At 35.6% G+C, this 22,745-nt stretch overlaps 1 protein-coding gene across 50 annotated transcripts in view; it reads left to right on the top strand.

The window, feature by feature from the left end:
• Positions 1 to 22,745, top strand: part of TTN (titin) — a 249,119-nt gene that overhangs the window by 85,999 nt on the left and 140,375 nt on the right. For 44 of the 50 annotated variants that reach the window (XM_044303133.1, XM_044303118.1, XM_044303159.1 and 41 more), the window contains 36 exons: positions 276 to 554; positions 686 to 973; positions 1,902 to 2,180; positions 2,281 to 2,559; positions 2,653 to 2,931; positions 3,118 to 3,405; positions 3,493 to 3,780; positions 7,291 to 7,581; positions 8,217 to 8,504; positions 8,623 to 8,715; positions 8,814 to 9,096; positions 9,730 to 9,913; positions 10,126 to 10,215; positions 10,302 to 10,569; positions 11,121 to 11,381; positions 11,496 to 11,705; positions 12,550 to 12,627; positions 12,865 to 12,891; positions 13,001 to 13,063; positions 13,742 to 13,810; positions 14,565 to 14,636; positions 16,450 to 16,731; positions 17,153 to 17,221; positions 17,365 to 17,442; positions 17,649 to 17,696; positions 18,349 to 18,429; positions 18,794 to 18,862; positions 19,017 to 19,094; positions 19,180 to 19,260; positions 19,441 to 19,497; positions 19,878 to 19,955; positions 20,067 to 20,144; positions 20,349 to 20,423; positions 21,703 to 21,783; positions 22,182 to 22,262; positions 22,400 to 22,483. In XM_044303133.1, coding sequence (XP_044159068.1) covers positions 276 to 554; positions 686 to 973; positions 1,902 to 2,180; positions 2,281 to 2,559; positions 2,653 to 2,931; positions 3,118 to 3,405; positions 3,493 to 3,780; positions 7,291 to 7,581; positions 8,217 to 8,504; positions 8,623 to 8,715; positions 8,814 to 9,096; positions 9,730 to 9,913; positions 10,126 to 10,215; positions 10,302 to 10,569; positions 11,121 to 11,381; positions 11,496 to 11,705; positions 12,550 to 12,627; positions 12,865 to 12,891; positions 13,001 to 13,063; positions 13,742 to 13,810; positions 14,565 to 14,636; positions 16,450 to 16,731; positions 17,153 to 17,221; positions 17,365 to 17,442; positions 17,649 to 17,696; positions 18,349 to 18,429; positions 18,794 to 18,862; positions 19,017 to 19,094; positions 19,180 to 19,260; positions 19,441 to 19,497; positions 19,878 to 19,955; positions 20,067 to 20,144; positions 20,349 to 20,423; positions 21,703 to 21,783; positions 22,182 to 22,262; positions 22,400 to 22,483 — 5,577 coding nt within the window. The remainder of the gene's footprint in view (positions 1 to 275; positions 555 to 685; positions 974 to 1,901; positions 2,181 to 2,280; positions 2,560 to 2,652; positions 2,932 to 3,117; positions 3,406 to 3,492; positions 3,781 to 7,290; positions 7,582 to 8,216; positions 8,505 to 8,622; positions 8,716 to 8,813; positions 9,097 to 9,729; positions 9,914 to 10,125; positions 10,216 to 10,301; positions 10,570 to 11,120; positions 11,382 to 11,495; positions 11,706 to 12,549; positions 12,628 to 12,864; positions 12,892 to 13,000; positions 13,064 to 13,741; positions 13,811 to 14,564; positions 14,637 to 16,449; positions 16,732 to 17,152; positions 17,222 to 17,364; positions 17,443 to 17,648; positions 17,697 to 18,348; positions 18,430 to 18,793; positions 18,863 to 19,016; positions 19,095 to 19,179; positions 19,261 to 19,440; positions 19,498 to 19,877; positions 19,956 to 20,066; positions 20,145 to 20,348; positions 20,424 to 21,702; positions 21,784 to 22,181; positions 22,263 to 22,399; positions 22,484 to 22,745) is intronic. The other 6 variants (XM_044303124.1, XM_044303112.1, XM_044303117.1 and 3 more) reach the window with 6 other exon arrangements.

Genomic DNA, 22,745 nt, shown 5'->3' with positions numbered 1-22,745 from the left:
CCTTTTATTAAAATAAAAAATCTGCTCTTGCACTTCATAAAAGACTTTGATATATATATATATATATATATATATATATATATATTTAAATACCACCTGGGTTTAATGAATTTGCCATCACCAAGTGAAGCATTTGGGTTTAATGAATTTATCATATAGTTAAATTCCTATGATTGCATAGCATTCTTAAAGAATTCTTAAGCATCATCGCCAAGTAAAGCATTTCTGCTTTCTTCTGTCTTAATTTATATGGCCCTTTGACCTTTATTTTCCAGAACCAGCAATTATTGTTGAAAAACCCCAACCAACCAAGGTTACGGCAGGAGATTCTTGCACACTGGAGTGCACTGTTGGTGGGACTCCAGAACTAATAACTACTTGGTTTAAAGATGGCACAGAACTGTCAAATGATGATAAATACAAAATTAGTTTCTTTGGCAAGGTTGCTAGCCTTAAAATATTGTCCACCAGAAAGGCTGATGCTGGTGAATATGTGTTTGAAGTAAAAAACAATGTTGGAAAGAGCAGCTGCAAGGCTGTAGTTGATATATCAGGTAAGTTTCTAATGTGCTATATAAAGGTATATATTTTTTTCAGGACCTATTTGTTTGAGGATAAACCCATTTTCTTTGAAAGAATTGCCCTTTCTTGCTCACATTGTGATTTTTGTTTTGTGTTTTCATAGACCGAATTATTCCTCCATCGTTCACTAGAAAGCTGAAGGAAACATATGGTCTTCTTGGATCCACAACCTCAATGGAATGCAAAGTATCTGGATCGCCACCCATTCTTGTTTCTTGGTCATTCAACGGTGATGAGATCATCAGTGGTGACAAATACCAAACTGCCCTCACAGACAACACCTGTTTGTTGAAAGTGAGTGAGCTGGCACCATCAGATGCCGGAAGATATGTTTGCTACGCCACCAATGTTGCTGGATCTGATGAATGCAGTGCTATTTTGTCTGTTAAAGGTCAGTTGTCTAAATAGTAAATTGATATTTCTACTTATAATATTTGCATTCTACTGTTAATATGCTTCTTTGTGTTGTCTAAATTTTCTTGACTCACACATCTCTATCTCCATAAGGACAAACTGACACTTGCTTACATTCAGGTAGTAAGGAATATTTATTATATGCATACATGCATGGGTGTATATATAAAAATTACATATGATGGATAATATGATCAAACAATTGGATTAAAGCTTTTTCCCACTGTAGGTAAAAATAGGTGTCAATAGAATGATGGATATTATAATTCAATAGTCAATAGTCCTGGTCATCTATTCATGAAACACATTCATTAGAAATCATAATTATCTTTACAGACCCCCACCAATCTCCAGAATGAGGGGGGAGAAGTAAGCGCATATTGCACTCTCTCTTTTCACTTCATGAGTTGGGCTTCATAGAAGGACCATCGCAATTCTGTCCTCTGCAGCGAGGAGAGAGAGCTTCTCTCCCCTCATTCTAGAGAGCAGTGGAGTCTCATCACTCAGATCCCCACCGATGTAAACTCTCCGACATATCAAATTAGTCGTATTTCTGGCACAGATTGCGGTGCAAAGTTATTTGCGCCAAAAACTGCGACTTTACCCCACTCACACCAAGTCTGGGGGGGGAAGGGGATTGGCCGCTACATCTACACCTCTACATAACTTCGGCGGATCTACCTCCAGCGTAGGGATTTATTATGATCGGTGTCTAAAACACTGGTCTTAATAAATGACCCACTATGTGTATGTGCTGTAGATCATATATAATAATGATGCTTCCCGTATTCTAGGATTTTCTCTTATTATCTTGGTCTTATCCTCCATATTATATTATAGCTTTATTCTAAAGTATTTATTATTTTACGTGGTTTATTAAAATTCAATATCATTTAATATCTTAGAGCCACCTTCATTTGTTGAGAAGCCAGAACCAGTTGAAGTTCTTCCAGGAGCCACTGTGACCTTTGCTGGTGTGCTTCGTGGAACACCACCATTTAAAGTTTCTTGGTATAAAGGAAGTGATGAAATCTTGCCAGACAGTAACTGCAATATTACACTTACCGATTCCATGGCAGTAATAGAGCTATATAATGTCAGCAGCCTACAAAGCGGTGATTATTCCTGTAATGTTAGTAATGATGCTGGAAGGGACTCCTGTTCCACTCAACTCTTTGTTAAAGGTAAGGAGTTAAAGAATTTCTATAAGACATTCAAAACTGAAATCCTCTCATTTGTGCTTTGAAAATACTCATCATTTTGTATTCATTTAATCTTTTACAGAACCTGCTTTATTTGTGAAGAAGCTCTCCAATTATCAGACAAATACAGGCAAACCCATAGTTCTGGAATGCACATATACTGGAACTCCCCCAATATATGCAACTTGGAAGAAGAATGGTGTTGAGATATCTCAGTCAGACCGTTGCAGCATAACCACAACAGACAAATCTTGCATTCTGGAATATTTAAGATGCACAAATGATGATGAGGGTGTGTATACTTGCCGTGTAGAAAATGCAGTTGGACATGACACCTGTCAAGCATCGGTATCAGTATTAGGTATGCATCCTAATTTTACCATTTGCCTTAATTTTTATAATGTACAATGTAAGCATTAAATAAGCGTGCTGAGTGTGATGTCTTAACTCCTAGAACCACCATATTTCCTAATGCCTCTGGAATCAGTGGAGGTGACTGCTGGTGGTGCTGCATCATTACAATGTCAAATTCAAGGAACACCAGAAATAAAAGTATCTTGGTACAGAGGTGATACCAAACTGCGACCAACTGATGCTTGCAAAATACATTTCAAGAACAATGTTGCTACGCTAGTTTTCACGCAAACAGAAATTCAGGATTCTGGAGAATACATATGTAAAGCAGAAAATGATGTTGGTGATGCTTCTTCCTCTGCACTTCTAACTGTGAAAGGTAAAAATAATAATTTTATCATTGTTGACATTTATTTTTAATGCAAAGGACCATTTGTGGTAAGTGAATGAAGTACAATGAAAATAACTTATCTGTGATGGCTTCCTGCAGTTTTCTTTGCGCCATGCAGTGTTTAGAACCCATTCCACCTTTATTCAATCTTTACTGCATCATGTCTTTCTGCAGAGCGTATCCTTCCACCTTCCTTTGCAAGAAAAGTGAAGGACATACAGGAAACTATTGGCTTATCGGTGTCATTTGAATGTCAAATAGTTGGGTCAGAACCTATTGAGGTTTCATGGTATAAAGATGGTGTACTAATAAGAGATGACTATAATATTCAAACATCATATATAGATAAAACAGCTACCCTTCAGATATTACAAACTGACAGACACCATGCTGGGCAGTACAGTTGTACAGCAACCAATTTTGTTGGCACTGCCTCTTCTAATGCCAAACTCATTCTTACAGGTTTGTGTGTTGTCTATTTTCATATTTTAACAGTTGGATGATATAGTCTTCAGTGTTTCTAATTGTTATATATTTTGTACCTTATAGAGGGTAGAAACCCACCATTGTTTGATGTTAAACCTTCACCAGTGGATGTTCCTGTGGGTGATCCTGCAGAATTTCAGTGTCATGTGATGGGTAGTCACCCCATCACACTTACCTGGTCAAAAGAAAACAAGGAAATTAAAACTGGAGGAAACTATAAAGTTACTCAAATGGAAAATACCACTAAGCTTACAATTATTAAAACTGATAAAGGTGATTCTGGACAGTACACCTGCTCTGCCAGCAATGATGTGGGCAAAGATTCTTGCACAGTAAAGCTTAATGTACAAGGTATGTATTTCTGGAGACAGCACATCCATTTATCCTGGTTAACCCCCTATTGCATATTGAAAGCCACTACGTTCCCACAATTTGATGGAATAGTACTTCATGGTGATCACTGCAGGGGTCCGGCAGTCCCTGGTAGCCGGGCCCCTGCTGTATACGCCGGAATCAGCTGATGCCGGTGGATTAACCCCTTCTATGCGGCGGTCCGCACTTACCGCGACATAGAAGGGGTTTGTTGTGTCAGGTGAGGGAGCGCATCAAGTCCCCGCACTGCTGTGGTGGGGACTCAATGTGTCAGAAGGCATTCCGATGCCATGCAGAGGCTGCCCAATGCCTTGCACGGCATCGAGACCTGCCTTCTACGGGTGCCCAGGATATCCAGCCTCAGGCTGGGTCTCCTAGGCAACCTGTTAGTGTACTACTCACTGCACTAAACGAACAGGCAATGGATTACAATACAGATGTATTAGAATGCATTGCAGAAGGGATCAGACCAGCAAAAATGAACATCAGAAATAAAATTAAGAAAAAAAAAGTGTTTTTAATCAAATTAATAATGTTTTTAAGTAAAAAAAGAAAAAACTCCCCTTTCCTCTTATTTTTATAATAAAAAAACTGAAAAAAACACGCATATTAGGTATTGCCTTGTCCGTAATGACCGGCTCTATAAATATATCACATGATTCATCCTGTCTGATAAACACCGTAAACAAATATAAATAAAAAAATTGCAACAGCAAATGATCAAAAAGGCCTATGCCCCCCCAAATAGTACTAATCAAACTGTCACCTTATCCTGCAAAAAAAGATACCCGACCTAAGACAATCGGTCAAAAGATAAAAAAGTTATCACTCTTAGACAATGGAGACGCTAAAATATGATATTTTTTTGCTTTAAAACTGCTATTATTGTGTTAAAGTAAAATAAATAAAAAAATAGAGATATTAGGTGACGCCATGTCCGTAACAACCTGCTCTATAAAAATATCACATGAACTAACCCCTCAGGTGAACACCGTAAAAAAAAAAATGGGTAAAAAAAATGAAAAAAACTGAAAAGAACACGCATATTAGGTATTGCCGTGTCCGTAATGACCGGCTCTATAAATATATCACATGATCCACCCTGTCCGATAAACACCGTAAAATTTTTTAAATAAAAACAGTGTTTAAAAAAAGCAATTTTTGTCACCTTACATCACAAAAATTGCAACACCAAGTAATCAAAAAGGCATATACCCCCCAAAATAGTACCAATCAAACCATCACCTCATCCCACAAAAAATAAGACCTAACCTAAGACAATCGGTCAAAAAATAAAAAAGCTATGGCTTTCAGACTATGGATACACTAAAACATCATTATTTCGGTTTCAAAAATGCTATTTTTGTGTAAAACTTAAATAAATAAAAAAAAGTAGACATATTAGGTATTGCCACGTCCGTAACAATCTGCTCTATAAAAAAAGTCACATGACCTAATCCCTCAGGTAAACGCTGTAAAAATAAATAAATAAAAACTTCGCCAAAACAACAATTTTTTGGGTCACCTTGCGCCATAAAGTATAATAATGAATAATCAAAAATCAGATGTACCCCAAAATGGTACCAATTAATTCCACCAAGACAATCATCTTAAAAAAAAAAATAGGGCGTTCAGAAAATGGAGATACAAAAACATGTAAAACTGAAACAAACAAGCAAAGAAAGTACACATATTTGATATCATTGTGTCCGTAACAACCTGCTCTATAAAAATAGCGCATGATCTGACCTGTCAGATGAATGTTGTTAAAAATAAGAAATAAAAACTGTGCCAAAACATCCATTTTTTGGTTACCTTGCCTCACCAAAAATTTAATATAGAGCAATTAAAAATCATATGTACCCCAAAATAGTACCAATAAAACTGGCACCTTATCCAATAGTTTCCAAAATCTGGCCACTTTGTTGAGTTTCTACTATTAGGGGTGCATCAGGAAGGCTTCAAATGGGACACGGCATCTAAAAACCAGTTCAGTTAAATCTGCCTTCCAAAAACCATATGGCTTTCCTTTTCTTCTGCGCCCTGCCGTGTGGCCATAAAGCAGTTTACGACCAAATGTGGGGTGTTTCTGTAAACCGCAGAATCAGGGTAATAAATATAGAGTTTTGTTTGGCTGTTAACCCTTGCTTTGCTACTAGAAAAAATGGATAAAAATTTAAAATCTGCCAAAAAAGTTAAATTCTGAAATGTTATCTCCATTTTCCATAAATTCTTGTGGAACACCTAAAGGGTTAGCAACGTTTGTAAAATCAGTTTTGAATACCTTGAGGGGTGTATTTTCTAAAATGGGGTCATTTTTGGGTGGTTTCTATTATGTAAGCCCCACAAAGTGACTTCAGACCTGAACTGATCCTTAAAAAGTGGGTTTTGGAAATTTTCAGAAAAATTTCAAGATTTGCTTCTAAACTTCTTAGCCTTCTAACGTCCCCAAAATATAAAATAAGATTTTCAAAATGATACAAACATGAAGTAGACATATGGGAAATGTAAAGTAATAACTATTATATGAGGTATCACTATCTATTATAAACGTAGAGAAATAGAAATTTGAAAATTATGGAATTTTATTAAAAAAAATTGTAAATTTGGTAAATTTGGGATTTTTTCACAAATAAAGGTAAAATATATTGACTCAAATTTATGACTATAATGAAGTACAATGTGTCATGAGAAAACAGTCTCAGAATGGCTTGGATAAGTAAAAGTGTTCCAAAGCTATTACCACATAAAGTGACACATGTCAGATTTGCAAAAAATGGCCTGTGAAGAAGAGCGAAAACTGGCCCGGGGTAGAAGGGGTTAAATGTCTTCTTAAACTGTTTCATTAAAAAAGAACAATCTTGCATTTCTGTATTGATTAGAACACAGCATAATATGGGCTAAAAAACACTTACTGAGATTTCTATGTATTATAATGCATAGCAAGTTGTTCTGTGCCATTCAGTGCTAATTCATCAAATTCTCTGATAGCTAAGTCTACAGACCCTCTGTTTTTTTTTTTCCTAAATGCTCAGTTAAGTTGAGTTAGGATCAAATCAATGTTAATAAATTTTATTATAAATCAGCTTAGATGAACATACAGAATAAGATAGGGGGTCTTGCTGGCTGAGCAGTTAGATAATTTGCCTGATAGAAATGACTCTGAATGGTATAGAGCAGCTTTCTATGTATTGTAATATATGCAAACTATAGAAGCCAAACACTTCAAAATTTGTCCATAACCTTTAAATATAGTATATATGAAATTACCAAAGTTATGATTGTTCATTCTGACTTATTATTCAAATAATAATGCAGAGCAATGCCTGAAGACGAGATATCTGTGATTATTTCTTGCAATATCTAATATAATTTGCCTAGTAGCAAATAGATATCAGGGATTTACTGGGTTGGCCAATAAAAGGCAGCTTCCCTTTGCTATATGCAAGCTACATGGCCTTTTTTATAATTATCTACTATTCTTTGCAGAACGAAAAGTGCCCCCCTCTTTCACCAAGAAACTCTCAGAAACTGTTGAGGAGACTGAAGGCAATGCATTTAAACTAGAAGGTCGTGTTGCAGGTTCACAACCCTTGATTGTGTCATGGTTGAAGAATAATCAAGAAGTTCAAACATCAGCAAATCATGAAATCTCATTTAGGAACAATATGGTTATTCTGAATGTTAAAAAATCCACTCCAGCAGATGCTGGTTTATATACCTGCAAAGTATCAAATGACGCAGGAACTGCTATCTGTACTTCTTCAGTACTTATCAAAGGTAAAATTGTGGTACCTTTATTATTATTAGTGTTGAGCACGAATATTCGAAAAGTGAATTTTGATTGCGAATATCGGCACTTTGAGAATTTGTGAATATTTAGAATATAGTGCTATATATTCATAATGACGAATATTAGTTTTTGTCTTTTTCTAACACAGTACACATCAGGTGATCATCCCTCCCTTCTTCTAGCTTGTGGGCCAATGAGAAGGCTTTGTCACAGCTTAGCAACATCCCTAGCAACCAATAGAAAAGTTGCCTTCCCCTTACTATACAAGTTGCACGTATTGCGAAAAAAATATTCGCAAGTGCAAATATATTGGAGCACTCTATCTGCCTATAAAGCTATTCTAATGTTCTGCCATGTCAACCATTTTCTCCAGTCGCAGGAAACTTATACCAGCTTGAAAAGTGACCAATGCCAGTATTTTGCACACATTACGTGAATAATACATTGCCGATTTTCGCAATCAAGAATATAATCTTGAATTCACAAATATATGACAAATATTATACAAAATATTATGAATTTAAATATTGCCCCTGCCGCTCATCACAAATTATTATATGAGAAACATTTCTCTAGTCCTGGACAGACATACTCATTTATTGTTCATTATTTTTTAATTCAGAACCCAAAAAGCCTCCAGTATTTGATGTGCCACTGTCACCTGTAAGCGTCACCGAAGGAGAAGGCCTACATCTCAGCTGTCATGTAGAGGGATCTCAGCCGATCAGGATTCAGTGGCTCAAGTCTGGGCGTGAAATAAAATCTTCTAACACCTGCAGTGTCACTTTTGTTCGGGGAACTGCAACAATGGAACTTAAAACTGCTGCTAAGACAGATGCAGGCGACTACACTTGTAAAGCGACCAATGCAGCAGGAAGTGAATCTACTAAATGTAAAGTTACAGTAACAGGTATGGGAAATATATATATTTTTGTTATATTGCAAATAATCAAACATGTGTTACCTTTCATTATAAATTTTTATATAAATTGGCAAAAATCTAAATAATTATTTTAATTTTTTCTAAGAAAAAGCACCAGCAGCTGCACCAACAAAGAAAGCACCAATTGAAGGAAAGCTCTTCTTTGTTTCTGAGCCAGACAGTATAAATGTTATAGAAAGTAAGTGAATAGTTGTTCTGTTCACCCATTATTTTTGCTTTCTGCAAACAAATGTGACAAGTGTGACACGGGTATATAACATATCTTTATTTCTGCAGAGGGAACAGCTACATTCATCGCTAAAGTTGGTGGTGATCCAATTCCCAATGTGAAATGGATGAAGGGAAAATGGAGACAGATCAATCATGGTGGACGCATTGTTGTTCAGCAGAAAGGAGATGAAGCTAAACTGGAAATTAAAGAAGTCACCAAAACTGATTCTGGGCAGTACAGATGTGTGGCCTTTAATAAGCATGGTGAAATTGAGTGCAGCACCAACATGACAGTTGAAGAGAGGAAACTAGAGACATTCGAGGGTGACATCCGAGCTAAACTGAAAAAGTAAGTATAATGCTATGAGAAATTGCAGTACTTAGAAGAAATATGTGGCACTCATCACAGCTGAAATACCCAATTTATTAGAACATAGTCTTAAGATATATATTCGTACAGGCAGCAGTCACGGCCATTTTGTGTGACTTGACGCTGCATCCAGACACTAGAGTCCTAGTACTGATCCTTTTATCTACAAAGAGTGCGCATAAAGCCGTATAGTAATTCGCCAAAAATACAACAAACCAAAATACAAAAATTAACATTCAAAAGAGGCAAGATTAGCCTTAATAATATCATTTGGACACAGCAGTTCTTAAAAAAGGGTTTAAATCTCGAAAAAATTGATTAGGTGATTATGTTTGTTAAGACACAAATGCCCTATGCACTCCCACTTTTAAAATTAAAGGGGTTATCCGGCTATTTTTAACTGATGATCTACTCTCTGGATAGGTCATTAGCATCTGATTGGTGGGGGTCCGACCACTGTACCCCTGTGATCAGTTGTTTGAGAATGCCTGATGCTCCTGTGAGCAGTTTCTGTCTATTTCTAAAGACAATTTACATGAGAAAGGACGAGTAGACTTGTATGTCTATCTATACCATGTTCCCTTGTTTCATTTATTAAACTTTTTGTTTTAGAACTCCAACTAAGAAGAAGGAGGAAGAAGAAGAGAAAGCTATTGATATCCTGGAACTCCTTAAAAATGTTGATCCAAAGGAGTATGAAAAATATGCCCGTATGTATGGCATAACTGATTTCCGTGGCCTACTTCAAGCCTTTGAGCTACTCAAAGCTAGCAGAGAGGAGGAGAGCCACAGAATGGTATGTTAAAGTCTAAAAATAAATAAATAAATATACAAAGAGTATTCTATCTATAACATGGTATAAATCTGCTCCAATGTTTTGAATTAAAATGCAATAACCTATTCTTAGTTCCCTAATATTTTAATCCCTGATGTTATTATTAATATATATATATATATATATATATATATATATTTATATTTATTAAATATATTTGCAATTCTTACTAGGAGGTTGAATTTGAGGAACGATCTCGTACTGAAGAACAAGAATTTGATGAACTTGTCTCTTTTATCCAACAAAGAATGAGCCAAGCTGAAGTAAGTGTAATGTCCTCAACACTTAGTCAGAAATATGATGCTGAATTGCAGGAATTAAGTGATATTAACATATTTTGTTTTTATAGCCTATCAATTTAATAAAGGACATTGAAGATCAGACTGTGGTGACAAAGAATGAAGCAGTCTTTGAATGTGAAATCAAAATCAATTATCCTGAAATCAAGCTCTCCTGGTACAAAGGAACTTTCAAATTAGAGTCCAATGAAAAATATGACATCAGCATCCAAGATGACTGTCATTGCTTGAGAATAAGGAATTGTCAGCCAGAAGACCAGGGAAATTACCGTGTAGTGTGTGGTCCGCACATTGCTAGTGCCAGATTAACAGTCATTGGTAAATATGTTATGGGTCTACCATATATTTGTAACTCAGAGGCATACCCAGTGCAAAATGTAAGACAGGACCCCATAGCTATCATTTGCCATGTACAGTATTGGCAAGGCTTTATTGAGACTTCTACTTCTGCACTCCTTATAACTGTGCCTTTGGGATGAGCATTCTTACTAATTGTTTAATTCATTTGAATGATGCTTCCCTACGTTGCAGCCAGATTTACATGGCCGCACACCTCGCAATAACATGATAATCTCATGCATGCACTGTTCCTTAGAGTATGATATGCCTACAAAAACAAATCAGTAACATCCGTGCATGTGAGATTATCAGAGCTGCACAAGATGTGCAGCCATGCTATTCTGTCGGCAGAGGGAGAGTTTAGAGCTATGGGGACGCTCCCTCACAAGTGTAAATTTGTGTAGATGAATAAATCGATTTATATGAAGTAATTTGCTCATTCCTACTATGCCTCTTTATATAAATTTTATACAGAATGTCTTAAATTTCTTAGAATGTACTAAAAATGATATACACATTTGCTTTTACAGAACCTAAGGTTGAAAAACATCTTGAACAGAAGTCTATCAAAGAAGGACATAGTAGTATATTGGTTTGTGAGTTCTCTATTCCAAATGTAAAATCCCAGTGGTACAAAAATGGAAAAGTAATTCAACCTCGTGGACGTTATAGAACAGAGGTTAATGAGAAGATACAGAAACTCATCATCCAAGATGTAAGAACAGAAGACCAAGGACAATATACTTGCAAGTATGAAAATCTGGAAACTACCGCTGATCTCATTATTGAAGGTGAGTGTTCAAATCTGATTGTTTCAAATACAAGGCCTAATACCCTCTCCTATACATATATATATATTTTTTTTTTTGGGGAGATAAAATATTCTCATTCCTTCTTGTTTACAGCTGAAGTAATTCAGTTCACAAAAACTATTCAGAACATTGTTGTGAGTGAACATGAATCTGCCACCTTTGAGTGTGAGGTATCCTTCGACGATGCGGTGGTCACGTGGTACAAAGGAGCAATGGAATTAGAAGAGAGTGACAAATACAGTTTCAGAAGTGATGGCCGCTGGCATTACATGACTATCCATAATGTTACAGCAGAAGATGAAGGTGGGTTTTAGTTTTGTCAAAGAGCCACTAGCTTTTCAAAATATTTTTTCATATGTTATAGAGACATCTCAAATATTTTGATCAGTGGGAGTCGGAGCACTGAGACCCCCATGATCTCTAGAATGAGCTGAATGATGCGCACACATGTGACGCTCTCTCTCCTCATTGCCGAGGATGGAATCGAGACTGGTCCATAAACATCTATGGAGCCGTCTCATGCAGCAAGGAGATAGAGAGCAATATGCTGACGTCTCTCCCCTTTTCTACAGATTGTGATGGTCTCAGCAATGAAAACTTTTGATATGTCTTTACAGCATATCAAAGGTTTTTTGAAAAGTTACTAATGGACCATAGAAGAATAAACACACGTACACTAAGCAGATATTGATAATTGATATATATAGTGGCTCACCCCTCCTGTTAACGTAGACCGGTGCTCTCACTAAGTTGTGGTTCACCCTAACCACAATAAAAAAATGGCAATAAAAAATGGCTATATATCTCTACTAAGCAGATATTAGTGACATTTTTCCTTTAATCCAATATCTGTATTATGCATGTGCCAAAGTTCAAGAGCCTTCAAAGATTAGTTCTGTAATGAATAACGATCATGGGAATTACACCGACAGACGGCGGTCATTGAGGTCTCCCATCTTATGATATTTCTCATGTGGGTATGCCAAAAATGTCTAAGATGGATAAACCCCTTTAAAGGGACTGTCTAGTTTTCACAGCCCCCTCACTGATGAGTGAATAAGTGGAATTGTTCATAAATAGATTATTTATGCACATTACATAAATAAATAAATATGAAATAACATGTCTTTAATATTTAACTCTACAGGAGTGTATTCTGTAATTGCCAGTCTTGAGCCAAGAGGTGAAGCCACAAGCACAGCTGAACTCTATCTAACAACCAAAGGTTTGTAATCATGGACACCTAAACTATGCCCGAAAATCAATATGTCTGAGTAACCACCCTCACTTTATGCCAGCTGCAGACTCACAATAACCAGTTCTGCCATTATAAATGGCACATCTTATTCACTTGCAGTTGCCTATAATTTATAATTACCATATTTCTGTTATTATTTAAATTTATCAAATTTTTTATATATTATATTTATTTTAATTGATGAATGTCTATTGTCTTTTTCAGAAATGAAATTAGAAATTAGACCACCAGGTAAGGCATGCATTTTAATAATTTAAGATCACACTAAATTGAATTGGTAGCTTATACACTAATTTGTATTCATTCATTGAAACGTTTAACAATTATTTAATGTTTACAGATGTCCCAGATACAAGAGTACCTTATATACCTGCTCCTTTAGAAGAGGAGGCTATCATTGAAGGTATGTGAAAAAATCAGAAAGTGACTTATTTCACATGGGTCATCATAAATCCAAAATATGGCATTTTTCTATGTAGTCCTTACTTCTTACGGCATATCATCTATTAGGTTTACTTTCACAGTTTTTTAAGCTATATGTATAAAGTTTTAAAGCATGCATAATTAAGTGGTATCTATTTATCTATTCTAAGAATTCATATTTCCTCCTCTACTACCGGAAGTGAAGAAACAAAAGAGAGGTACATAAAGAGTACAAATGTAATAAAGACATCATTAAATCAGTAATGATCTCATTACTAAACACAAAGTCATCATGCAAAATTAATGAGTTACCACATGTGCTATTTCATGGCTAATCTCATTGCCTCCAAAAAGTAGTTTATCGTATAAAATTCAAAGCCCGAGAGTTCAGATTTTTCAGGGGTATTTCTGTCTTAAAATTTTATGGTATATCACTTGATCTCAGAAAGGGGACAAAAATCCCTTATGAGGATCATGGGGGTCACAAAGGGTAGACCTCCACCAATCAGGAAGTGATTGTATCTGCTTGCAATTTGGTATCACTTTTTGTGATGTCAAAACTTCTTTAGGCTGCATTAACCTTGAGCTTTTTATGCTAAGTAGAAGTCATAATCCCATCTAGTTTACATCATGATTAATACATATATGTCTTCCTTAGTACCTAAACCAGGTGTAAAGGTTACCAAAGTCGCCGCAGATATCGGAGAAGAAGTACCACCAACTAAAAGTAAGTAATCTCTTGTCATGGCTTAATATATAACCAATTTCACATGTATCCATTATAATATTTTTCACATAGGATTGTAGAGTATCTCACATATGTGTTGTCACCTGACTGAATTAAACATAAATTTCAGTACATTTCATTTATATCAAATACATATTTATAATACTTGAAGAAAGATTTTTACTTTGCTGTATCGAGCTGTGATTTGTGTTTGTTGTCTCATTTTGTGGTCTATTTTGTATGTTATGTCTCATTTGTGTCATTAATTGGAAATATATCTCTTTTGTGACATACATTGTGGGAGACATTTACTATGACACCAATGCCTTCTTTTAACCTCCATTTCACCAAAATTTGGCATGAAGTGCCGTGTCTACATCACCATTACTACTTCTAAAAAGAGGAAGTGGTGGGATGTGGGCAGGTCCATCAGCCCTGACACATCTATTATCATTTACCCCATTTTTATGAGCTGGAGTAGATCACATGCTAGGCACACTGACTTCCAGATGATACACTTAATTTATGAGAAGGAGTTCACCTTGTCATATATTAAGCACCACCTCTGGAAGCGCAGGGGATATTGAAACTGGCCTGCAAAATATCTGTCTTTATACATGACCTCATATGTGTCAATTTCACTCACTGCTATAGTAGTCACACATCATCTGCAATAGGTATCTGTATTCAGTGACAGCAGAACAAAGTCATTTATATTTAAAAAAAAATCCTTACTGGCGTTATTGTATTAAAGTTTCTGTAGTTGGAAAGAAACAAAAAGTCCCAGCAAAACCTGCTCCTCCTGCACCAGCCCCTCCTGCTAAAGGTAAATGTAAAGGACCAGTTTAACCTCTTAATATAACCAGATGTATTAAGCTTTGCTTAGGCTTAATTATACTAAAACAAAGAGACTTCCAAAGACATAATATCAAGTTTGGCTGTAAAACTAAGTACCATTCACGGACTAGCACTGGAGGCTGCCACCACGACGGTGGTACAGCAGTACTCAGCAACTTAGTACACCTACAGGCAGATATGATAGCTCCTGATGATTCAAAATTGAAGAAACATGTTGAACCTAACAGTGCTGCTTAATGTCTATGAAGCTGAGTTAGTGTTATAGCTCTCCGAGCCTTATAGTAGCAAGGACTGATATCCCTGCATATGAGTTCCAAACTGATCAACTCATTGATGCTTTGGGACTTTCTCCTTTTATTCCAAGTGCAGGGTTACTTTTCAAATCCCCTAGTGCGTGTGGACCTCTACTATTGACTTGTTTGTTCACCATGCCAGTCTAATTTTTAGGTATATGTGTTCATCACATATGGTTCACCCCTTCATCACATATGGTTCACCCCTGTCGCTCTAGATCTATTTAGTAAAGTCTTCTGAGCGCAGGTTAAGTTGTTTTTGCCTCCTAATAGGGGTTACCCTTAGTATTTAATTCCCTCCCCCTTTTTTGCGTATATCTAATAAAATTTTAGTTTTTAGCATCTTCATACTGTTCTGTGACTTCTGTAAAACTAAGTATCTAAAATATTCTATTGGCAATGCTATTGCTGAATGAGCATCTTCTTGTTACGTTTTTGTTTGGTTTTTTTCATGTTTTTTTACTTATTCTAATCTTCTGTATTGATTTTATACGTCTGTCTATTTTTGCTCTAGACTCTAGAGTGCTCTTAAACTGCCTGGAATTATATCACAGAACATTAAACACTTTTTAACACATGTGCTATGGTGAATATAGTAATGTATTCTGACCATAAAAATATGTGTTATATTATTATTGTCTTATGAGAAACATTTGGGGCAAAATACTTAGGGTGGGTAAAAAAAAATACAGTAAGTGATACTCATGGATCCCCTGCTGCTCCTGTTTCAATGCTTGCTGGGTTACCACTGCATTTTCTGTGTGTCGAGGCAGAATCAGAAAGTAGATCAAAGGGCCCCAATAACCATTGGAATAGGGGTAGTGCAGGATCGTAAAGTTAATATAGCTATTTTTGTATTTTTTTTTTAAATCCCCTTAGGGCCATTTGCCCCACATTTTTTCTGCAAGACAACCACTTTAATTGTCTTCAAGTTTTATGTAAAAACTCTTCCTATATAATTGAGGATACTCTTTGGAAAAGTTTTTTCTTTATCATTTTTTTGTTGTAATTTGGACTACATATCTTTCTATTGATCTTTATCACTGTCTTACTTTGTTGACTCAGTCAGTCAATCTTTGTAATGCATCTCTATTCAGATGTTTGTATTGAGTGATTGTTTAAATCTATCTTTATCTATTTTATCCCAATCTATTTAAACCTTTTTTTTTGTCTATCCACCTATTTCCAGTTCTCAGATCCATCTATTCAGACTTCTGCATTGTCAGTCTTCTGAATTGTCAACTTTTTTATTGTTATATTAAGAATTTTTTTGTGTGTTTGTCTACAATTTTGAACATAAGCCTTTCTAAGCAAACATGTGCTTCATATTTGCCGGTTTCTTCAGTTCTTTGTAAATTATGTTGGCTTCGATAATACATTCTTACAACACCAAAGCCCTCTTTTCATCAATCACTCTTATGCTCTACATCTTAACTATGTTCTTGTTATGAAATGGATTTTTTGTAACACAAATGCATATTTTTAAAGTCCCTTCAAAACCAAGAAAAACAGAAGAAGTTAAAGTTGTTGCTGTATCCAAAAAGAAGGAGGAGTACTATGAGGTTTATGAGGAACCTAAACCAGCTTATGAGATTGAAGAACCTTATGCTGAAGAGGAGGAAGCTTTGGAAGAATATGACCAGGAAGAAAAGGTCTATGAGAGACATGTTTATGAAGAAGAGAAAGAGTATTATGAAGAAGAGGTTTATGAGAAACAGCAATATTATCAGGAAGAGATTTATGGAGAAAAGAAACAATATTATGAAGAAGGTATATTGTAGTGTGTGTATATATATATATATATATATATATATATATACGATAAATCTATCATATTTGTACTTTTGTCTAGTACATTTTTTAACCATTGCTAATGAACACTCATAATGATCGTTCATTATCGTAATGTTTACACGACACTCGCACAATCATAAAAAGGCAATCATTAATTGTCAATTTGCCTTATGTCTTAAACTGTTGTGTACTGTAGACTTGTCTGACGTTAAAGGTTTATCACAAACAATTTTGGACCCACAATTATATTAGTAGGCAGGAACTACTGGGTGTATATAAAAACAGACACATCATACACCTGACTCTTGTATTATACAACATTATTAAATCACCCTCTTCATTGATCTCTCAAAATATCTAAATTAAACACCTTGACATTTGACTTGTTTTTCTTAAGTTGTCGAAGAGGAGATCCCCGAAAGAAGGATCCCCGATTTTGAACTTGAAAAACCTGAAGCCCCAACAGGTATATGCATTCATTTTTCAGCATTATTGCTAAGATACTAGTATAATGCAGATACTACAGTTGGAAATTTATACTATATAACAGTGTAGTTACTGTTCTAAAGGTGAAAAGCAAATAAGAAAACAAAGTGTATTTTTTTGCAGTTGTGAGGAAGCCTATTGATGAGCAGTTTGAAAGAAGAGTTGTGACCAGAGAAGAGGAAGCAGGCGTCTGGAGACAAGGTTTCTTCTTTGCTTTTTAAGAGCCAGAATTAAGGACTAATGGCTAATCATACTAGGGCTTTTATATGAATCTCTTAAAATAATGGTAAAAGGGATGTTAGAGAGAAAGGACAGATCAATATCTTCACTTATCACTTTCTTTGTAGATCTAGATAAATATATTTAACTTTCATACTGATTTTCAATAATTGTCTTTAAATTTCAAGATAAAGCCAAGCCTGTACCAGTCCATGAAGAAGTTGATGCAAGAAGGGGTAAGTTATTCCACTATTTTTCAATTTTTCTCCTAATTAACTGTGTGGAAACATGTAATCGTCACAGTGAAGCAATAATTCACAAAGTGAAACCGACCTGCTTTACAACATTAATAGTCGGTGTTAGCTAAAGCCCCTTTAGTGCCATGTTGCGGTTAAGGCTACTTTCACACCTGCATTAGGTGCGGATCCGTCTTGTATCTGTTCAGAACGGATCCGTTTGCATTACCATGAACAAAAACGTTCATGATAATGCAAATTAATCCGTTTTGACTTACACTGAAAGTCAATGGCAGGCGGGTCCGTTTTCAATTGCACCATATTGCGTCAGTGAAAACGGATCCGTCCCCATTGACTTACATTGTAAATCAGGACGGATCCATTTGGCTCTGCATCGTCAGGTGGATATCAAAAAGCTGCAAGCAGCGATTTGGTGTCCGCCGCAAGAGCGGAATGGAGGCTGAACGAAAGCAAACTGATGCATTCTGAACGGATCCTTATTCATTCAGAATGCATTGGGGCTAAACTGATCCATTTTGGGCAGCTTGTGAGATCCTTGAACGGATCTCACAGGCGGACCCAGAAACGCCAGTGTGAAAGTAGTCTAAGCAAGAGAACGCTTAAGTCCTGAATATACACATTATTTTTTAAGTACAAGCTCGGCAACGGGCAGTTACGGAAGAAGAGGTTCCCTTTTCCATGAGTAGAAAACAGCAAATTACATCTGTAAAAGGTATGGGTAAGACAAAGGGTATTGCACGGATTAATAAATAATGACAACAATAATGCTACGGCAATACCAACAATACCACTTTGCCCAGTTGGATATTCATTTTTAATCTTTTTTCAAAGACAGTGCTAACATTTTAACCAGCAGTAAAAAAAAATAATATATATATAGGGCTATCAATACGCATAAACCTATTTCTTTTTAGTCTATATAATTTTTGGATTAATCCAAACTATTATGGTGAGTTCCAACTGACTAATGTGCTTCTTGCAAAATTAATGTGTTGACTTAAATATAATCCTACTGTAGTACAAATATATCTAAATAAATATATAACATATAATAATTTGTATTTGCTTACGTTCAGTGGCAGAAAAAAGGGCAACTGAAGAGTTTTACTATGCCCAACAAGTAGCAGAGTCTGCAGCCGTCACAGGTATGGGTTTTAGTGATTCTTCTTTATCCATGCATTATTTTTCTCAATGATTTTATTTTCCTAGAGCAGTTATCTTTAGAATGTTTTCACATAGTAACATATATGATTTTGTTGAAGATCATCTGTTGAATACAATATCTTATAAATTCTATAGTTCCCACTGTACATGAGAAGATGGTTGTAGAGGAGAAACGGGCTGTGTCTATCTCTAGAAAAGAGGAAATTTCAGAAGGTATTGATAACACTTCTTTCTTTTTACTGAAAGTCAACCTAGGTTTTTAAAAAAGCATATGTTAAGGATTTCAATATCTTTAAAGTGCCAAAGGTTTCAAAGAAAGACATACCTGAGGCAAAGGTACCAACTACTCTTAAAAAGGAAGCAATACCACCACCTAAAGGTATATAGACCTTTTAATAGTCTATATACATTGCACCTTCTTAATTATCTTGCTTATTATTCTGCTACAGTGTGTGGTTTAAGCGCTCACTCATTATTTGTGCTTTCTTGTTAACAAGCTTCTTATTAGTATTGTATGTATGATACGTTAATACTAAATGTTCTAAATCTTATTTTTAAGTTGCCGAAAAGGTGCCCGTACCTGCTTCTAAAAAGGAGGAGGCTCCACCAGCTAGAGGTATCATAGCTTTGTATATGATGCTTGCAACTTCACTGCATATTTACGTCCTGTCTACAAGTATGTTTGTACGTTGAGTCATTGTATTGACCCTTTTGTTTTTGTCCTATAACCTCTTATAACTACCTTGCAATAAGCTCTAATCTTCCTTTCACTTTTTGCCCTGTTGTATCATAGTCAGTATAGCTAGAACACCATATGTAATCTTCAAACTATGTATGTTTGTGCTCTTTGTTTTAATACTTTATCATGTGATTGGTTAAAATCAAGAATGCATTGCACCTACTTGTGGTTTTATAACAACCCCTTCATCATCTAATTTAGCAATTTTGCATGAAAGTCTAAAAATAGGTAAATTTATACAGATAATATATTTGTAGTTCCTGAAGCACGTAAAAAAGTTCCAGAAGAGAAGGTGCCTGTATCTGTACCCAAAAAGGAGGCTCCCCCTTCTAAAGGTATAGTATGGCTATTGAATTAATACATTTAAGGGTTTTTCTTTTAACATTTTCAAGAAAAAAATGCCTATTAATGCCTAGAATAAAAAGTAATTAAGTAAATGTCTTTAGTGCCTGAGGCTCAAAAGAAAGCAGTAGAAGAGGAAATTAAATTAATTCCTAAAAAGAAGGAGGCACCCCCAGCAGAAGGTATCTTAGTGCTCCTAAACTTTTAATTATAAGATTATTGTTTAATGTTTCATGTTAACATTGCATTTTTCTACATTGGAGTATGTCTCTTTACTTTTTATGGTTAAGTTTCCTGTATTCCATGTCTAACTGTGTCCAGGAATGTTTCAAATGTTTGTAATAGTATACATAGCCATCTTAAAACGTATATATTTAATATACCAGAAATACCAAAGAGAACGTTGATAGAAGAGAAAGTACCAGAGGCTGTCCCTAAAAAGGTGGCACCACCTGGCAGAGGTACACCACAGATTTAGGGGAAAGTTAAAATTTTATCAGCTTCTTCTGTTTGCTTTGTGTTGTTCTCGTGTTTTTGTTCTAATCTTTTGCTGTAAAAACGTGTGATATACTTTTTTTTATTTTTGTCTGTATGTAGCATTCTTAAGGTGTGAAAAGGGAAACTTTTATCACTGCTAGCTCTTTTAAGGCTTTTCTTTGACTACTTTTTTGCCTATTTTAGGTAATAATCTGTAGAAAAAACTAAAGGGGTTGTGCCATTAATATAAATGTATCTTACCCAATAGTTATCATTGTTATATTACTTTACCCAAATGCCATTTATCAAAAATGCCTTATTATTAAGTTATTAACCTATCATTGCAACCTATGGCAAATCTGTTTTGATAATCAGTAACTGTAGGTTATGTCCTGCATTGGAGGCTGTAGGAAGCATTATTGGTAAGAACAAGGGGTGTGGTTAGTGTCACATGTCCTAACATAGTTAGATCGGCATGTCCAAACAATGAGGGAAAAGGATTCAGGTGCATGATACCATGGCTGCAATGTTAAAGCAAGCAAGGACTAAAAGTAGCAGCACACTGCCATGTGCAAAGACTGGAAACATGAATAAATGTAAATTGTATTACTACTATACATAAAAATATAAAAATTAGAAGCTCTTCATGCACATTTTTTATCAAAATTGTGAAGGGCCCATCTACCAATGACAAGGTCGTTTCAGACACACAGAACATGCACTTACAAACTTGCCTCTAGTATTCAACCATGGGGAATAAGAGAAAACTGCAAAAAAGGTAAATTTAGGTAGAATAAAACCATCCAAGGAGGAATTGATGCATAAGTGTTTGATCATAATAAACATAGTGAACAATCATTTATGGCGCAACCCCTTTAAAATTAAAATCAGATTACTTAAAAGGCATGAAACCCATGAGTATATCTATGTTTCTTGTCTTATCCAGTGAACTAGTTGCAGTGCTCACATTTGTGAGGGCTTTCTTGTCAAACCCACCAAAGTTCTAACAAGTTTTGAGCAGGTTTATCCAGACTCCCCCCCCCCCCCCCCCCCCCTAACAGCCTTGGCATTTGCTTAGGTTTGCCTGGGGCTTTTACTAAATTATGTGCAAGGGCCATTTACTACTGAATCAGTTACATAAAGAACATCTCTAGTCATTAATCTCAGTAGCAAATAACATCACTTTGGTATATAAATTCTAGGTGTTCCTCATTTGTCCACTAGCTAAGGCATATAAATACTATATTTTCAATCTGTTTAAAGTACCAGAAGCTCCAAGGAAACCTGTACCAGAGGAAAAAGTGCCTACTGCTCCCAAAAAGGCTGAGATACCTCCAGCTAAAGGTATTTTGGGCATAATATATGTCAATTACCTTGGTTCACATTACTCTTATTGATATAATACTCTTTGTGAATTTTTTTATAATTACATTTTTTTTGTTTATGTATGTTCATAACTAACTACACTGTCATGTCTACACTGGCTTGTAAGGAGTAGCAACTTGTAAAAAAAAAAGTACTAATCATAACTCTTTTAATATCATAAGCCCCATTATTTGCTGAACCCTGAGGCATGCTATGTATCACTAGGTATAACATACTCTTGACCCTTGAAACTCTTGACCCACATACTCTTGACCCTTATTCTTGTATGTAATTGTCTGTGTTTAACATTATCTCTTAAGTCTGAGTTTGTACAATGCAGTGCAACTTCATATCCTATCATTTAAATATATTTAAAGTTCCTGAAGCACCAAAGAGACCCGTTCCAGAGGAGAAAGTATCTGTTTCTGTACCAAAATGGGAAGAGCCTCCTGCTGCAGGTAACTTGGGGTCTAGTCAAACGTAGAAGGCATAGCAAGACATTATGTTGTGGCTTATATAAGACTTATATTATTTAATTAAGCATTAAACATGGTATGTATATGTAAAGACAAATGAGATTATCATGTCTTTAAAGTGGCTGGAGTGCCAAGGAGGGAAGTTCCTGAAGAAGAAGTTCCAGCAGTTGTACCCAGAGTAGAGGAAGGTCGTCCAGTTAGAGGTACAAGCTGTTCACAAAAGAGAAATCCCATACTATCTTCTAAGCTGGCCACTATCAACATCATAAGCTTGTGTGAATTCATACAGTTCTTTTTACCAACACATTCCTATACTGATCACATTGCATTTATTATGTCTTTGTGTACTATATATTTGTTTGTATGAACTTCTTAAGGGCCATTAATCAATTAAGTGGCATTAATCAATATAAAAGATGAATAGAGGAACTCTTTGAATCTCAATCTTTCATTCCAACTTTCTAA

This window comes from Bufo gargarizans, chromosome 8 (genome assembly GCF_014858855.1).
Source record: "Bufo gargarizans isolate SCDJY-AF-19 chromosome 8, ASM1485885v1, whole genome shotgun sequence".
NCBI classification, from domain to species: domain Eukaryota; kingdom Metazoa; phylum Chordata; class Amphibia; order Anura; family Bufonidae; genus Bufo; species Bufo gargarizans.
Note: the sequence above shows the minus strand (reverse complement) of the source record. Positions and strands in the feature narration are given on the sequence as shown.